General features: G+C 38.3%; 1 protein-coding gene and 1 long non-coding RNA gene across 3 annotated transcripts in view; one reads left to right on the top strand and one right to left on the bottom strand.

The window, feature by feature from the left end:
• Positions 1 to 18,475, bottom strand: part of gnaz (guanine nucleotide binding protein (G protein), alpha z polypeptide) — an 89,680-nt gene that overhangs the window by 27,348 nt on the left and 43,857 nt on the right. For both annotated transcript variants that reach the window (XM_049468334.1, XM_049468333.1), the window contains one exon: positions 6,082 to 7,627. In XM_049468334.1, the coding sequence (XP_049324291.1) occupies positions 6,082 to 6,804 (723 nt within the window). In that variant the 5' untranslated portion in view covers positions 6,805 to 7,627. The remainder of the gene's footprint in view (positions 1 to 6,081; positions 7,628 to 18,475) is intronic.
• On the top strand, positions 11,872 to 17,690 carry LOC111195056 (uncharacterized). The gene is made up of 2 exons (XR_002651446.2): positions 11,872 to 12,722; positions 17,297 to 17,690. It is a non-coding gene; the product is annotated as an uncharacterized LOC111195056 (long non-coding RNA).

Here is an 18,475-nt window from a genome sequence, read left to right on the forward strand (position 1 = left end):
CACAAAAACTTGCTGTCTTGGTCACAGATGCTCCAGCAAGACATGCACCAACAATCTGTCCTATTTTGTTCTCTTATGTCACCCATAGCGTTGTATGCATTGCAATATTTTGAGCAAACTGTGCTCTTACCCTGCTAATTGAACCTTTACACTCTTACTGCTCTTACTAGTGCAATGTGCAATTAATGAAGAGTGGCCACCAGGCTGCTCCAATTTAGCCATAAAACCTCCCACACTAAAATAACAGGTGTTTCAGTTTTATTGTCCAATCTCTGTATATATATATATATATATACATATATATAGTACTGTGCCAAAGTTTTAGGGACCAAAGCAAATTACACTAATCCATTTATCTCATCAATATGAGTGTTTCTAACTGAAAAAAGCACCACATATGATTTGATGATTTGAACAGATGCTAATAAACATACATACAGTAAAACGCAACAAGGAATTCTCATTTTTAACTAAGTATGTTATATCCTGTGAGCCTGAAGCTGAAGAACAAAGCGTTCTTCAGTTCCAGATTTCTCCTGGATGCTCCTCAGCCAGCATGTGTATATTATGTTCAGTTCCGTCAGCAGCTCACCTGACTTACCAAATTTACCAGTAATTTACCAAACCAGGTGTTGATTAATATGATGAGAAATAACTCTATTAAACTCAGATGAGGAGGAGAGATTAGGAGATGTTTTTAGGAAAACAGGGCTGTAAAAGCTCTGCTTTTTGTAAAATTGCTGTTTGTATTTATTGTAATGCTGTAATGTATTTTACTGAGATAATAAACACTTACCACACAGATAAGAAGCTTTTTCTTTTGCACAATACTGTACATATTATACCAGATATGATGTATGGTTGTACAGCGGGCTCCTTCATATATAGAATGCCACCTGCTAGCATTAATGCTATTTAGTAGTTTGTGTGTGTGTGTGTGTGTGTGTGTGTAGAATATATTCTGCATTATCTGCAGCGAGTTAATGACCTTGTTGTTATGGTGTGTTAAACACACTGCGCTTCACCATTATCACTCTGCATATGCTGTTTATCCTTTCCAAGCACTGCCCTTTGACCCTGCCATCAGATCATCCTCTCTCTCTCTCTCTCTTTCTCTCATACACACAAACACACACACACACACAGCCATGGTCCTACTTTAAGCCCACCAGCCACATAAGAGACAAGACAGTGACCGCACACAATGCACAATCATGTGCACTCAACCATCCACATCCAGCACAAGTCTAAAGAGTGGACGGGTTTCAGACTATGAAGAAATCCTCATGGAATTATTTAGTAAACAAAAAAAGTGTTAAACACACCACAATATGTTTTATATTTTACATTCTTCAAAGTGTCGTGGTATACTTTGGATTTTTTCAGTCAGGGTAATGAGGTAGATTCACCTTGAATTTAGGCTTTCAGTTAACAGCTGTGCTGAACTCGTCAAGAGTTAATTGATTACTTGAATTTCTTGTCTCTTAATAAAGTGTTTGAGAGCATCAGTTGTAAAGTAGTGAAGAGGTAGAGTTACAGCTATACAGTAAATAGCACTATTTGAGTAATTTTCTAATAATTTTCTAATTTAGATTATGAGAAGCAAGACCTACTCAACTTAATAAAGAAACAAAATAAAGGTCATTTCTAAAAAAAAAAAGAATTTTAAGAACTTTGAAAGTATACTCAAGTGCATACACTGCAAACACCATTAAATACATTATAATGATGGAACTGGCACTCATCAGGACCACCCCACAGAGTTACCAGCCTTAAAATAAAATAAAAAGTTAACAGCTCCCCAGATAAGAGCACCTAAATGCTTTACAGTGTATGGTTTGTTGGTTTGTTTAAGACGTTTAAGTTACTTCATGATTCATTATGTGTTCCTTCATAGTCTGAATCACTTCACTATTCATTTACTATGCAGGTAAAAATAAAAACATTGAATAAGAAGGTGTGTCCAACATTTTGATTGGTACAATATATTGATGCAATACACTGTTTGGAAGTTTTGGAAGTTTGAAAACGGAAAAAACTGTGTGTGTGAGTGCCTATTGTTGTGTGCAGTAATGCTGCATGTGTGTGTGGTGTGTGTGTGAGTGTGTGTGTTCATGCAGTGAGTAAGTGTTACTGGGTTGAGCTCATGCTGAGTTTTATTGCTGCTCTAATTAGATCCACTTGATTCCCTGGTTTAGTAGCTCTAGAAGCTCCAGAAGCTCTTGATCTGCACAGCCAGGTGTGTTAAATTAACAATGTGGTAAGAATTAGGACAAAGGTCACGTTTACACCTGATGACACAATCTGAATAGTTTCCACATGTACATTTATATAGATATACTGTATAGTGTAAAGCCAATGTGTGGTTTTTTTTCGGTAGAGTGGGCTTGGTTTAGGCTAAAGCAGCTAGCCAAGCATAAAGCTAGCGTTAGCTAACTGCAGATAAAGTTATATATGGTTTATAACATTGCCTGTCATGGTAGAAGTTACTGAACCCATCTTGCCCTCATTCTTGTAGGTTCAGTGTCCTTAACCTGGCAACCCGAATGAGCTTCGGATCTGTGGAAGGGAAGATGGGGAGAAAACTCTGCTGGTTAGCGTTGCTAACTTAACACCACAGAGGCTCAGCATTGGGTCTTGGTGAAATAAGCCTCTCTCTCACAATGCTGACTTTAATTTCCTACCGTCTTTCAACTTCCTCCCCTCGCCACATCCTTATCCCCCCATCGCTCATCAGTCGTCTCTTAGTCACGCCACACACCCTCTTACCACAACAGCTCGTTCCACGACCCAGCCTCACATCAGCTCACATTTCCCCTGGTGCCTGAGCCGCTAATTCTTGCAGGTACACCCTAACACCTTGCACTGTGAACTCAATTAACACTCCTGTGCTCATGCTCATGATCTCCCCCTCCCTGCCCTCCACCATCCCCGCCACCAGGACTCGCTGAACACTTTTATTTTTAACTCCCCTTCGCTAATTGATATTCTAGGCTAACGCACCACTTAAATTTCCGCGTTGTTCCAAGTCTGGCGGCGGCGCTGTGTGCGGTTCCAAAACATCTGATCAGCAATCAACCCTTTATTACAGAGCAAGAACGAGAGTAGCAATGAGAGTAGCAACAATGAGAAAAGAACAAGAGCAGGAACAAGAGAAAAACAAGAGCAGGAATAAGAGAAGAACGAGAGCAGGAATATGAGAAGAAAGAGAGCAGAACAAGAGAGGAATGAGAGCAGGAATAAGAGAAGAACGAGAGCAGAAACAAGAGCAGGAATAAGAGAAGAACGAGAAAAGGAATGAGAGCAGAGTGAGAGCAGGAATAAGAGCAGAAACAAGAGCAGGAACGAGAAGAATGAGAGCAGGAATAAGAGCAGGAACGAGAGCAGGAACAAGAAGAATGAGAGCAGGAATAAGAGCAGGAACAAGAGCAGGAACAAGAAGAATGAGAGCAGGAATAAGAGAAGAAAGAGAGCAGAAAAAGAGCAGCAATAAAAGCAGAGAGAGCAGAACAAGAGAGGAATGAAAGTAGATACAAGAGAAGAACGAGAGCAGGAAAAAGAGAAGAACGAGAGCAGAACAAGAGCAGAACGAGAGCAGGAAAAAGACCAGAATGAGAGCAGGAACGAGAGCAGGAATAAAAGAAGAACGAGAGCAGGAATAAGAGAAGAACGAGAGCAGGAAGAATAGTAGAATGAGAGCAGGAATAAAACTAGAACGAGAGCAGGAATAAGAAAAAAAAGAGAGCAGGAATAAGAGAAGAAGAAGAGCATGAAGAATAGTAGAAAGAGAGCAGGAATAAGACCAAAACGAGAGCAGGAATAAGAGAAGAACGAGAGCAGGAAGAATAGTAGAATGAGAGCAGGAATAAAACTAGAACGAGAGCAGGAATAAGAAAAGAAAGCGATCAGGAATAAGAGAAGAATGAGAGCAGGAAGAATAGTATAATGAGAGCAGGAATAAGACTAGAATGAGAGCAGGAATAAGAGAAGAACGATAGCAGGAAAAAGAGAAGAAAGAGAGCAGGAACAAGACTAGAACGAGACCAGGAATAAGAGAAGAAAGAGAACAGGAATAAGAGAAGAACGAGAGCAGGAATAAGAGAAGAAAGAGAACAGGAATAAGAGAAGAACGAGAGCAGGAATAAGAGAAGAAAGAGAGCAGGAATAAGAGAAGAACGAGAGCAGGAATACGAGAAGAAAGAGAGCATGAATAAGAGAAGAACGAGAGCAGGAAGAAGAGAAGAGTGAGAGCAGGAACCAGAGAAGAATTTGAGCAGAAACAAGAGCAGAATGGGAGCAGAAAAAGAGCAGAACAGGAGCAGGAAAAAGACCAGAATGAGAGCAGGAACAAGACTAGAACGAGAGCAGGAATAAGAGAAGAAAGAGAACAGGAATAAGAGAAGAACGAGAGCAGGAATAAGAGAAGAAAGAGAGCAGGAATAAGAGAAGAACGAGAGCAGGAATACGAGAAGAAAGAGAGCAGGAATAAGAGAAGAACGAGAGCAGGAAGAAGAGAAGAACGAGAGCAGGAATACGAGAAGAAAGAGAGCAGGAATAAGAGAAGAACGAGAGCAGGAAGAAGAGAAGAGTGAGAGCAGGAACCAGAGAAGAATTTGAGCAGAAACAAGAGCAGAATGGGAGCAGAAAAAGAGCAGAACAGGAGCAGGAAAAAGACCAGAATGAGAGCAGGAACAAGAGCAAGGAATAAGAGAAGAGCGAGAGCAGGAACAAGAGAAGAGCAAGAGCAGAACAAGAGAAGAACGAAAGCAGGAATAAGAGCAGAACGAGAGCAGAAATGAGAGCAGAACCCAGATAAGAGCAAGAGCAGGAACAAGAGCAGGTTTAGAGCAGGAACAAGAGAAGAACGAGAGAAAAACGAGAGCAGCGCGAGTGCAGAACGAGAGTAGGGACAAGAGAAGAATGAGAAATGAACAAAAGCAGGAACAAGAGAATAGCTAGAGCAAAGTGAGAGCATGAATGAAAGATAAACGAAGGCAGGAACGATAGCAGAATGAGTCGAAACTGAAGAAAGGAAATCAGCTCCTTATCAAACACGCGTTTGTTTACCCGCCGAGCGCCCAGGCACATCGCGTCAGGTCAGCCAAAGTAAATATCATCCTCTAAAATTATTTGCGTAGACCAGGCGTAACACTGCCAGCTCTACCCACAGCGGAAATGCGGAGAGGCACGAGAGGCACACGCAGTCTGATGGCGGGATGGCACATGGGAAATGTGTAATGGCGAGATAAAGAAATGGGAGCACCAGAGGCCGGCGTTCGGATGGATTTACGGCGAGGATGACACAGTATAGCAGCGATAACGTCAGGCTTGTTGTGACACTGTTTGCATTATCTGGTCACCTCGATTGCCAGAAAACACAGCTGCACTCGTCTGGCCATCTTTCGGCCGTTTCCATGTGGTTTCATCCAAGTTACAAGGCTTGAGACAGGAGTTCAAACATGACACTGATTAAACCTGTTCGCATAGGCCTGGACGTTTGGCCCTACCAGTTAACCCTACCCTGCCTTAGAGTGTCTCAATCCTTGTTAGGCTCAAAAAGCATCAAAAAATCACTAGTAGTTTGTCTCAGTAGCTAGCTAGCTAGATAGCTAGATAACCCCACATAGTCCAACAGTTAAAAACTAAGCTAAAAAGCTAAAATGTGTACTTTGTGGAGGTTCCTCTTAACTTTAAACATATGTACAAAAATTGCATTAAGAACAATCGTATATTTAAAGGTTTTTGGAAACCAGTGTGGTTCTTCTCTGGCATCACGTAAAGAACATTTATTGGTAATTTTCTTTTGCAGTGATTCGATTACAGTAACTACAAGAACTTTTGGCAGCCAATGTCTTTATAGTCCAATAAAATTATAGAAGGCATGTCGCCCCCTTTGCTTCCTGTAGAGAATTGCAATTTGTCAGAATAATAATGTACCACAATATGATCACTATCAAGATTTCTTGATGATTACTGACATCATGGACTAATCTCAAATATAATCAAATATAATCCAAGGTGCCAAGGTTCTACCAACCTCAAGCGATAAATGATAAGCAAAGCTATTGCTTTTATCCTTACCGTCTGGTTGTCTTCGTAAAGCTTGAGGTCGTAGCCACTCAGCTCCACGCAGAAGATGATAGCGGTCACGCCCTCGAAACAGTGGATCCACTTCTTCCTCTCAGAGCGCTGCCCCCCCACGTCCACCATCTTAAATGTAAGCTCCTTGAAGGTGAACTTGTTCTCCACGATGCCGGTGGTCATGTCTCGGGAGCGTAGGATGTCCTCCACGGTAGGGATGTATTCAGGCGCAGAGATCCGGTCCAGGTCGTTCAGGTAGTAGGCCGTGTTGTCCTCCAGGTGGTACTCGTTGGAGCGTTGGAAACACTCCTGCACCCCGGAGTCGGCCCAGAGGCGCTTCATCACCCCGAGAAGCTCGGGCGTGATCTCGCCTTTGCTCTCGGCCGGACCGGTGAGGGCGAAGAGCTGAACGGCGTCGTAGGCACGGTCCGGATTGTGGAAGTCGATCTTGAGGGTTGCCAAGGCCCGGATGATGCGGGTGAGCGAGTCGATTGCATTGTAGAGGATCAGCGGCTTGTACTCCTTGCAAGCTTCCAAATTGAAGCCGCCACTATGAATGATCTTCATCTGCTTGACGATGGTGCTCTTTCCAGAGTTGCTGGTGCCCAAGAGAAGGAGCTTGATCTCGCGCCGTTGGCGTTGGCTCTCCGACCGAAGGTGCCGGTCGATACGCCTTGAGCGCCTGGCGGCTTCCTTCTCCTCCGAACTCTGCCGGCAACCCATGGTCAAGGAAAACAGATTTTGGAGACAGAGGTACTCCAAAACAGCTCTGGGAAGGTAGAGAGTCAAACCACAAATAATGAAAAGAGGAACAGTGAATCGATGCCAAAGTAAGGTCTAGTTCTAGGTCAACAGTGCGAAAAGGGAAGTGCAAATAGGAAGAGCATCAGTACAGAGAACAATAGAACAGAATGTCACGAATAACAAATATGGCCACTCCCTAGTCCACAGAAGAATGGAGAAGAGGCTGAGGGGTTTAGATTATGGGCATTGCCTAAATTCTGCAATCCTTGAATATTTCCTTACAGATCATCAAAGATAATCAAGAATTTGGCAATCGGTGCTTCTTTTCGATGGAACATACTGGAACATATCGAAGATGTCCACTTCAGTCCTGGTTTGGCAGCCTGGCCTCCTTCCTAGAACCTTCCTAGATTCTTTCTAGATCCTTCTAAGATCCCAATCGCTGGGGGGGTCATAGTAGGGGACACCCCCCCAAAAAAGTGAAGGCCAAAAAGAGCCGGTCAGCATCGAGAGAGCAAGTGCAGATAAGGCCAAATCTCCTCTACGTCCTCGCTCATGTTATAGAGTGACTGCTTCGTTGCATCCGACAAAAGAAGTAGGGGACAATCAAACAAGTTCCAACTCCAACTCTACAATCCTCGGTTTTCTATAGTCCTTCCTCCTTCTCTGCCTATTCCTACAGACGCTCAGACCTCATGCTCTCCAGGTGGCTTCTCTGCTTCAGACTTCTGGGCACCAGATTGTCTCGCTGCTGCTTCGTCGTACAAGCCAGTGCTTCTCAGACAGCCAAAGGCATGGGTTCCTGCGGGGTGAAAAAGAGGCAGAGATTAACTTTCGCAAGAAGCAATGAGATGTGAGCAGCAGAAAATAGGCAGCTGAGGTGGCACTTATGGACCTGCTGTGGAGGAGAGGCTGTCCAAGCAGGTTTAGTACAGTAGAAATTGTGGAAAAACGTACTGTTGGTCAGGTCAAAATAAGTATGAACTCAAATAAACGAAGTCAGTTGTAAAAAGAGAATGCAAATCTGGATGTTCCTAAACTTTGCTTCTGCTTGTCGTATCTTTCTACATTCAAATTGGATCTTTGAGTCTTTTTTTGAATATACTGCTATCATATATTTGCATACTGGTGTGTCTATTACTCACTGAAGCTCACCGTCTGTATGTAGTCACTCCCCCTTCAGGTTGGATAACTGAAGAAATAAAACTAGCTTTAGATTTACTCAATGGTTTACTCAACAACAGGTAAAAAAGTATTTGAGTTAAAATCTAAAATCTAAAACTATCTACAAATCAATTGTATTTCAAAGCAGATTTTTTATGCTTTGCAATTGATAGCAGAAGAAAATATTAGTTAAATAATCAATTTATTTAGGTATAATAACTTTTCTAGGTAATAATTTTCAGGTTTATTCATTAATTAACACTTTAAATATTTTACTGCAACCAGTTGTCTCAAACAATTGACTAAATAAAAAACTCCTCCAGGTTTACAGTGTTGTGCAAATTCGCCTTCCAGGATTGAATCTGATTCTGATTATCTCCCCAAAGATAATCAATCTGATTATCTCCCCAACGTTTTCTCCAACTACCACAGCCACAGGATTTTCTAATTGTTGCTTTCATTTTCAGCTCAAATGCCTAAAAAGCTCCAATGCTACAACTCTCAGTTAATATTTACTAGCAGCCCTCCTCCCATCCGATCCTGTCTGATCATATCAGCCGTGTTCGCCGGGCCACATGACAGCAGCCTGAGCCAAATCCTCAGTTTGGAGCTCGCTGGGTCTTCTGTCTAAATAAATATGTGAGAACTTTATTATTGTTTTTAAACTGAACGGATTTTGAGGAAGAATTACATAAATGGACAAAAATACACTCATTTTTCACTGTTTCTTCTGAAATCAAGGGAATTAAGAGTATGAGGATCAATATAGTTGTTTAAAGTTTCATACAAAGAATTTGTAACAATATTTATTTCGAGATTTATTTGTTATTATATTATTGCACATAAAAATTATTCTTTTAAAACTTTTTCCACATTTTATAAAGTTTTTTTTTTTTTTTGCATGGCGGTGGATTTATTGCCTGCATGTCTGCAATGCACCCTGGTATCATTGATTAAATCTTTTAAGTTGTTAAATAACACATTCATCTTTTCATAATATTAATTTTGACACATATTTCTCAAAATGTCTCTATATGTAGTTTAAACTTATCAATTACAATAAATAAAATAATATGAATGAAGAATTTAAGTCTTCAAGTTTGGGTCAACCATGTTTCCATCAAATGCCAGTTTTCAGCATAATTGACACATGCATGAAAGGACATAAAGAGAAAAGAGAAAATAAAAAGCAATAAAGCTGGAAAATATGACAAAATCTTACATTATTTTGATCTTTTGAGGACCAGTATTTGAAAATTAACATAGCTTTTTAGGCCTTCTTAAGATTTCTAGCATTGCTGTAAGGACTTGATTGCATTTCACCACATTAGACTGTTAGTGATGTTCTTTTTATCTGATCTTTTGATGATTTGAATGCTTTTGATTGCACTAATCCTTAACAAAGTGCTGGATTAGGCTCCATCATTCCAAATAACACAGTTTCTTTATTGCTCTAAAGCTCAATACTGTAGAAAACGTTCTACTAGCTGTTTGGATGTATTCATATTTATTAAAGATCTATATTAAAGGAACGAGCAAGCAGCTCAAAAAACATTAACTTACAAGTTATTATAGCCAATATTGTAAAGATATAACAGACAGTTATTCAGCCTAGAATGACTACATACAGATAGTGAACTTTATTGACCAATGAACAAGCCAGTATGCAAATATAAAAAATAAACTCAAACTAAATAAAAGTGTTCTAAGAACATGCCTGCCCATAACCCAAGCCTAGCAAAAGACATGGTACCAGTAGGTCATTTTCTTTTAGCAACCCTAGAGAAAAAAAAAATAGATTATTATTATGCTATTGTGCACTAAAGTGTTCTTGTAGCCACATTATTATTATTAATCAGTATATTTAAAAGGTGCTAAAATGAAACAACTTTTTTTGTACTTATTATACTTTAATTGTATAAAAAACACAAAAGTCAAAAGTCCTACTTAAATTGTGTTAAGTGTACTTATTTGTACTAAAATGGAACTATTTTAAATATACTTAAGTAACATTTTAACATTTAAACTACTTCATGTACAAAAAAACATTTTTTTAAATATATATGCTTACAGTAAAATTATAATACATTTAATTATTAGAGTTTTACAACTGTATCACTATTTATTATACAACAGATATATGAGGAATGTACTAAGAATTGATGTTAAATATATGTGATCTATTTACATTAGAGTACAAATATATATGCTTCTTGTTCCTGTCTTTTGTAAGTAGCACACTTCTAGTATATTTAGTATATTTTGTTGGGTATAAAAATATTTTTTAATATACTGTACTACACTTTTTTGCGTGTTACAAATTTACTTTAGAATTTTATAAATGTAGTAATTCAACTTACTTTCTAAATAGTAACATGATACATTGATATAAAAATGATTCTTTTAAAATTCGCTTTAAATAACTTTTTTTTCAACATTTTATAGAGTTATCTTTTTTTTTTACATGGCGGAGGTTTTATTTCCTGCATGTCTGCAATGCTCCCTGGTATCATTGATTAGATCACACTTACATGTTACAAATTTACTTTAGAATTGTATATACTTATTTTCTAAAAAGTAACACGAGATATTGTACTTTAAGTAAACTATTTTTAACACACTTTGCTAAAGATGTACAAATGTATATGTGGAAATAAGTATTTTAGAAGTATACTGAAATACATTAAACTAAAAAATTGTACTTCATAGTAGTCTATTATATTTTATAAATGCACTATATTGCACTTTTTAAAAAGTATGATCAAAGTTTACTTTCAAACATTTGATGAAAGCATAAGTAAGTACATAAATCTATTAGTATATTTACAGCATACTTAGACATTTCTCAACATGTTTTAGGTACAATTAAGTATATTTTTTTTCACCAGGAAATACTTCTGATTCTACAGGAACTACTCAAATCAGTGTGTGCATTTATTTGCACATCTGTGTCAGCAACAGAGGCATTTCATATAGAAACGATCCAAAATAAATACAATACACACACAGTGCATTCTCATTATCACGGCCAGCTAAAGCATGATAAAGGCTGGAAAAAAGTGTGCTGTGAACCTGAACACAGACGTGATTAGCATGCCTGATGAAACTGCTTGATATGAGCACCCACAAACACACACACACTCTCTCACACACACACACTCTGCTCGAGTGTACTTCCTTAGCAAACAATGACACTTGAATTACACAAGTAGAATAAACAGACAGATACTAAATGGTTTGTGCATGCGCAAGCTCGCCATACAAATCCAAAGTAGTCAAACATACACACACTCACACACACACACACACACACATCACACAAACACACGCACACACTGAGAGAGACGAGAAACACTCCACTGTTCTCATTCAGGCCTGGCCTTCAGCTTCGTCTATGTCTATTCTCTCTCTCTGCTTGTCTTTCTATTGTTCCAGCGGCCTGCGTTTCTGAGTTACCCTAGAGTAAACCAGTGCACACCCACTCACACTCACACACACATCGATAGCCTGCATACAAAACAAAACACACACACACACACACACAGCGAGAGGCAGATAGGGTGTGAAATGAAAACAGATGTGAGATGAATGTCCTTGCCCATAGCTTGCTCTACCAAAATCCATCCCACCCTTCCTGACGACCCAATAAATAATTCAAGAGCTGCCACTGTGATCAGGAGATCACTGCTTCGAATCCCGGTCATGCAGCTTGCCATCAGCTGCCAGAGCCCTGAGAGAGCACAATCTGCCTTCCTTGCTCTCTCTGGGAGGGTACAGTAGATGGCGCTCTTTCCTCTCATCACTCCTAGGGTGATGTGGATCAGCACAAGGCTGCGTCTGTGAGCTGATGTATCAGAAACGAGTCGCCCCACTTTCCTCCGAGCGTTAGCGCTGTGATGCTACTCAGCAATGCTTAAGCATCATTAGCAGTTCAAAAAGAAGAGGAGTCTGATTTCACATGTATCGGAGGAGGCATGTGCTAGTCTTCACCCTCCTGGTGTGTTGGGGCATCACTAGTGATAGAGAAAGTCCTAATAAGTGGGTTGGGTAATTGGCCTTGTAAATTGGGGAGAAAATGGGATAAAAAAACAATAAACATATAATATTGGTCTTTAGAGGCTCAGATGTGTTCCCTCTGTAAAACACACTAAAAACAGCTCTGATTCGGTGACAGGTTAGTGGACATTTAGTCTTGAAGGGAAAACATTATTATTTTAATACATTCGAAGCTCGTGCTATAATGTGTAATATTGGCACTGCTTTTATAAAATATTTCACCTGGTTTAAACTTGTAATCCCCTCTAGCACCCCCTTTAGGCAGGTACATAAATATTTACAACATCTCAGAACTGTCGAAAACAAATAAAAAAACCCTAAATAAAAGCCCCTTCTTTTTTAAGCGTGTGCTTTTATTCACCGGTTTGAGCTTTGCTGGCATTTTCCCTCACTCCCGCTTCCCGTCACTTATCCTCAATTACGTAAGCAACTGTAATCTAGCGGTGGAACAGTCTGACGCTGTTTCGGTTCTCTCGGGAATAAAAAATGGGAGATAATGTTGATTAAGGTAGAGCTCATGCTGGTGCGTCTCGCTGAAAAGGCACCTGCTTTTCAGAGGCTATTATTTTCCGCTGCGACAGTAAACAAGCAGCCCACCTGCTATGAGCTAGCGGAGTTAGCACACTTAGCTCAGCTGTGCGCCGGCTTTGTTGGCTCAATAAGGCTGGTGAGCTTGCGTGAGTATCTTCTTTATCTTCTGCAGGATCTTTTAGATCAGTTAGCTTAGCACAGATGTTATAATACAGTGGAATTAGCATTTGAAGTTAAAATTTACCTTTGTTAGCTCAGGTCAGTTAGCCTCGTTAGCTCTGCAGACACATTGAGCTCATTAAAGGGTCCATAGTAGCCTACACACTAAGTAAAATAAGTACAGATTTGTAGTGAATATGCCTCAAGAACTTGACGATCCAAAATTGTCTGGCTTCCAAATGAAAAATATATAATTAAAATATCTATTGTTTATTAGTACAGTGATACAGAATACCGAATGTACATTTTGGCTGGTTAACTGGTACAAATACTTCCTGCTGTTAGGAAAGACTTTGTACAGGGTATACAATACTAGGCAGGCGGTTTTAATGTTAAGGCTGATCAATGTGCAATCTTCAGCAGTCGAGCCACATAAAAGTGCTAAAAACAAGCCCAAAAGCTAGAAAAATGCAAAGTATTGTTCCTTTAAAAGCTCACACACATGACTAGCGAGTCGGGTAGCTTGTTAGCCTTTAGCTAGCTAATGTAAACAAGCTGTAAAACATATGTAAACACTGGAAGCCTGAGCTGGTACGTTTCTTTTAAGAATAGCAGCGCAGTGTAATTCAACACTCTGAAAGCTCAGAGAAACAAGTGAGCAGAACGGATTGTGTTTCTAAACAAGCTTGGGTGGCTCGGTCCTCACTGGCCTGGGGTTACAGGAATTCTGCGAGCGCTGAGGCCAGCTAGCTGTGTGCACACAGCCGCCAGATACGCTTTACTGTCATCCAAACACAGAAATCTAATTCTGAATATACTGATATACTCATAAACTCCCTAGTGAAAAAAGGTAGATTAAAGTATGCTAAGCATTATTATGCTATAGTGCACTAAAGTGTTCTTATAGCCACATTATTAATCAGTGTATTTTAAGACTGCTAAAATAGAACAACTTTTTTGTACTTTTTGTACTTTAATTACAGTATAAAAATAGTACAAAAGTCTTACTTAAATTGCTAAGTGCTAAGTGTACTTAACTGTACTAATATATTATATAATATAATATATATTTTAAATAAACGTAAGTAACATTTAAACATTTAAACTACTTCATGTATGTCGCCCTATATTTTTAAACATGCTTACAGTAAAATTATAATACCTTTAATTATTAGAGTATTAAAACTGTATCACTATTATACACATTAATTATATTAGGAGTACAAATATGATTTTTGTTCCTGTCTTTTGTAAGCAGCACACTTCTAGTATACTGTACTTTGTTGGGTATAAAAATATATTTTAATATGCTTTACTACAAATTGTAGCGTGTTACCAATTTACTTATTTTTTTTAATTAGTATTATTATTTTTTTTATTAATTTTATGCTTTCATCAAATATATGAAAGTAAACTTTGATCATACTTTAAAAAAGGCAATATAGTGTATTTAAAAAAATAAACTACTATGAAGTACACTTTTAGTTTAATGTAATTTAATATATTTCTAGAATACTTTTTTCCAAATATACTTTTGTACATTTTTAGCAAAGTGTGTTAAAAAATAACTGTTACGGTAGTTCACTTAAAGTACAATGTTATAAAGTAAATAAAATATACTATAATATATTTATGAAATTTGAAGTAAATTTGTAACACACTAAAAATTGTAGTACAGTACAGTAAAATATATTGTTATACCCAACAAAGTATACTAGAAGTGTGCTATTTACAAAAGACAGGAACAAGAAGCATATAAATTTGTACTCTAAAGTAAATAGATCACATATATTTAACATCAATTCTTAGTACATTTCTAATATACTTGGTGTATAATAAATAGTAATACTGTTGTAATACTCTAATAATTAAATGTATTATCATTTTACTGTAAGCATATATAAAAAATATAGGGTTACATACATGAAGTAGTATGTTTAAATGTTACTTAAGTATATTTAAAATATTTTAGCACTTTATTTTTTTACAATTAAAGTATAATAAGTACAAAATAGCACTCTTTAAAAATACTGATTAATAATGTGGCTACAGTATTTTTTAGTTCATATTTATGTAATAATTTACTCCTCGGCCCGACTACGTTAGAATCCATTAAACTGTGGCCTTGAAAAATGAGCCAAAACAATAAACTGATGAATGATTTAAAGCTCCTGCTCCTGTTGGGAGTCGGGCTGCTGCTGGCAGAGCTGGGGTCGGAGGATGAGCACGCTGGAGTGGAATGGATGAATGTTGAAGGCGATCTGTTAGGAGAGCTGCGTGTGCCCGGAGGGTGGGGACGAGGACGGGGACGAGGACAAGGGGAGGGGGGGTTAAATGGATGCTCTTTGTGACAGGTCGTATGCTATTGGCTGTGTAAATTAATAAATGTGAAATCGTGCCGTGGCCTACTTTCAGCTTTCAGTGGGGAGATTACATTCCACAGAACCTGGCAAACAGTCCCAGACTCAGCGCTGCTCCTGGAAGGAATGGAGACCGAAGGGAGGGGGGTATGAAGTGTTGTAGCGATGGGGGGTGAACTGGAACAATGGAACAACAAAGCAAAACAGTAGCAACCAAAACGAAGGTGCTTAAGAATGAAGCTGCCAAAATGTGTGCTTTGCAGTGATGCCACAGAACAAGGGCACTAGATTTTTGTAGGCCAAAAGCCTGATACAGAAAGTAAAGGCCTCAAATAGAGTTAAACTACAATAACTCAACTGCAAAACGTCAGTTTGATCAACAATACACATTAAGCTGGGCTTCAAGATCAGTATGAAATGATCTTTGAAAGATTACATTACATTACATTACATTTGGCAGATGCTTTTGTCCAAAGCGACAATATTGAAGTGCAAATAATAGAAGCACAAATCAGTACTAAACTGCACTGTATCCAGCAGGTAATTTTCTATTTCACAGGATTGTTATACCATGTCAACTAAAAGCACAGGAGAGGGGAGAAAAATAAATTAGGGGTAAAGAATTACAGTGCCTTTCATAGTTAGTTTCATTACGTGTTAAAAAAATGAAAAAAGCAACCTTAAACTATCATGAAATGACCTGTTCCACAATTATTGGCACCCTTAACAATTTTTTGGGAATGAATGTATTTGAACCATTTATGTAATTTCTACTGTAGTTTATAAAGTGGATCAAAGTATTTTACATTACAAAAATACTTTGATATCAAAGATATCATGGTTTGTAGTGTTGATAAGCTTCAAGTTGAGGATCTCTTCTTAACAAGCAGGCAGTTAGACAGTCACTCCACCCTAGAGCTGTAAAGCTGTGTACAATCATCTAATGTCCAATGTCCTATACAGAACTGTGTTTTTACGTACCATAATTTACCAAAAAATATAAAATGGGAATACAGTTCTGGAAAAAAAATAAGATTTGATTTTACCAAGTTGAAAATCTCTGGAATATGATCAAGAGGAAGACGGATGATCACAAGCCATCAAACCTAAAAAGCCGAACTGCTTAAATTTTAGCACCAGGAGTAAAGGCATGAAGTTATCCAAAAGCAGTGTGCAAGACTAGTGGAGGAGAACATGGCAAGATGCATGAAAACTCTGATTAACTGATTAAATACCAGTGTGAAAGAATGGCAAATAATAATGCATATGCAGTGGCAATAATTTTTTATTATGTAAATATTCTACATGTTATTATTTTATATTTAGTACAGCATATAGTTTATACCTTTTTTTATTAATGTGCAGTAATTGTAGCACAATTGGAACACAGCCATTATTTTATAAATGTTTGAAAATGGGCATGTCTATTAACATCTACAAGTTCTTCCCATTCTCAATGAAGTTATAATCAGTGTTTCAGATCATTCTGCTTTTTAAATAAGTGTAAATAAGAGCCTGTTTTAAAAGAAAAAGAAAAGTGAAAGTAAAGGCTGTAAAATGTTCATGTAAAAAATTGAATTTATTCATTACTCTGTTGCACTGGATTTTTTTTTGGTCAAAACCAAACAAAATTAAGTAAAATTAAGCAAAACTGAACCAAAGCTGAAGTCCAAACAACAAATATGCCACTGCATTTTTGCATATTTACTACAATTTTAAAACAACATCCAAGAAAGCTGCAATTTGATCATGTATCTAAATACTGTATTTGCCTTTTTTTTTCTTTTTTTTTTTACCATTTTTCATCACTTTTCATTGGTAGATGGCTTTAAAGGGCTCATATGTTACCTATGTTTCTTTTGTGTGTTTTGTAATGTTCTCTTTTCTACAACAAAATCAGTTGTAGGACAAAAGACACTGACTATTAGGCAACAAAAATTATTTTGGACAAAAAAGCCCTCTTTTATCCCTCTTTTCTTATAAGGAAAAACATGTAAAAAGTAGAATAGGGGCCCTTTAAAGCCATCTGCTACTGGAATGAAATCCTTCTCATCAATAAAACGACGTGAACCAAGTAAATCTCTGGAAATCTAGCAGAATCTAAGCCTAACAGCAGCTTCATAATGAGAAATATTCCATTATATTGACTCAGTTTAAGACAGCACTGGTTCAGATCCTCTTTTTTTGTGGTTTATTTACAGAGCTGATCCAGGACTGAGGGTTTTGTTCTGCTGTGGAGACAGAAATCAAAGGGCAGCTGAGGAAAAACCAACACCTATCCAAACACTGCCGTGATCCTGACAGGCCACAATAACTGAAACGCCAGCTCGTATCAGCCAGGCCCATTCAGCGCTCCGTTACTCAGCACACCAGCCATTTTACAGCCGGTGATAATGACCCGGGAGAGATTAGGGCTGGTTTCTGAGCGATGGTTATCAGAGCCGTATCGGCTCTCGGGCCGGCGTTCGGGTTTTTACTCTAAATGGTGAGGGATGTTTTGGAGTGCTGGACCCTGACTGCTCTTATTACAGCCCGTCCTGCGGTGTGACCTCTTTCTCTGAGGCTAAAACCCTTTAATAAATGAAATAAGACGGAGCTGCAGTGACCCATCAGTGACATAAACACGGTATAGAACAGAAACTCTGAGATTATCCTCAATACAGGAGTTACGTTACACTGGGGTGGTTGCTTTAAGCGACTGTATAAACAAGCATGAATGGCCACAGTGTGTGTGTGTGTGTGTGTGTGTGTGTGTGTGTGTGTGTGCGTGCGTGCTATAAGGTGTAATATAACCCTAGTTTCTTTACGTCAGTCATTAATCACTGTATCGCACACAATACAATATGTTCATTCATACAGTCGCTTTATACAGTGTAGACACGGCCTCTACTGAAAAAACCCTTATAACTCCCCTAATAAATCCATCTGTCTGTGTATCTTTCTGTCTGTCTGTCTCTATATCTTTCTATCTTTTCTATCTATCCATCATGCTATCTGTCTGTCTGTCTCTCAATCTGTCTGTTGCTATGTATCTATGTATCTACCTAGTCATAGATCCGTCTGTCTGTTCATCTGTCTGCTTATCCATGTATGGACAAATCTATTTAACTCTATATATATTTAGATATGCCTGCCTGTCTATCTGTCTGTCTATATCTCTGTCTGTCTGTCCATCTGTCTATCTGTGTCAATGTCTACATATACATTTGTATGTCTGCCTATCTATCTGTCTGCCTATCGCTATCTGTTTACCTACCTAGCCATAGATCTATATGCCTGATTCTATATGCCTGCCTGTCTGTCTGTCTATATATTTATATACATATATATATATATAACTATAACTATACATAACTATCTATGTATCTGCCTGCCTGTCT

Source organism: Astyanax mexicanus, chromosome 20 (assembly GCF_023375975.1).
Source record: "Astyanax mexicanus isolate ESR-SI-001 chromosome 20, AstMex3_surface, whole genome shotgun sequence".
In the NCBI taxonomy this organism is placed as follows: Eukaryota; Metazoa; Chordata; class Actinopteri; order Characiformes; family Acestrorhamphidae; genus Astyanax; species Astyanax mexicanus.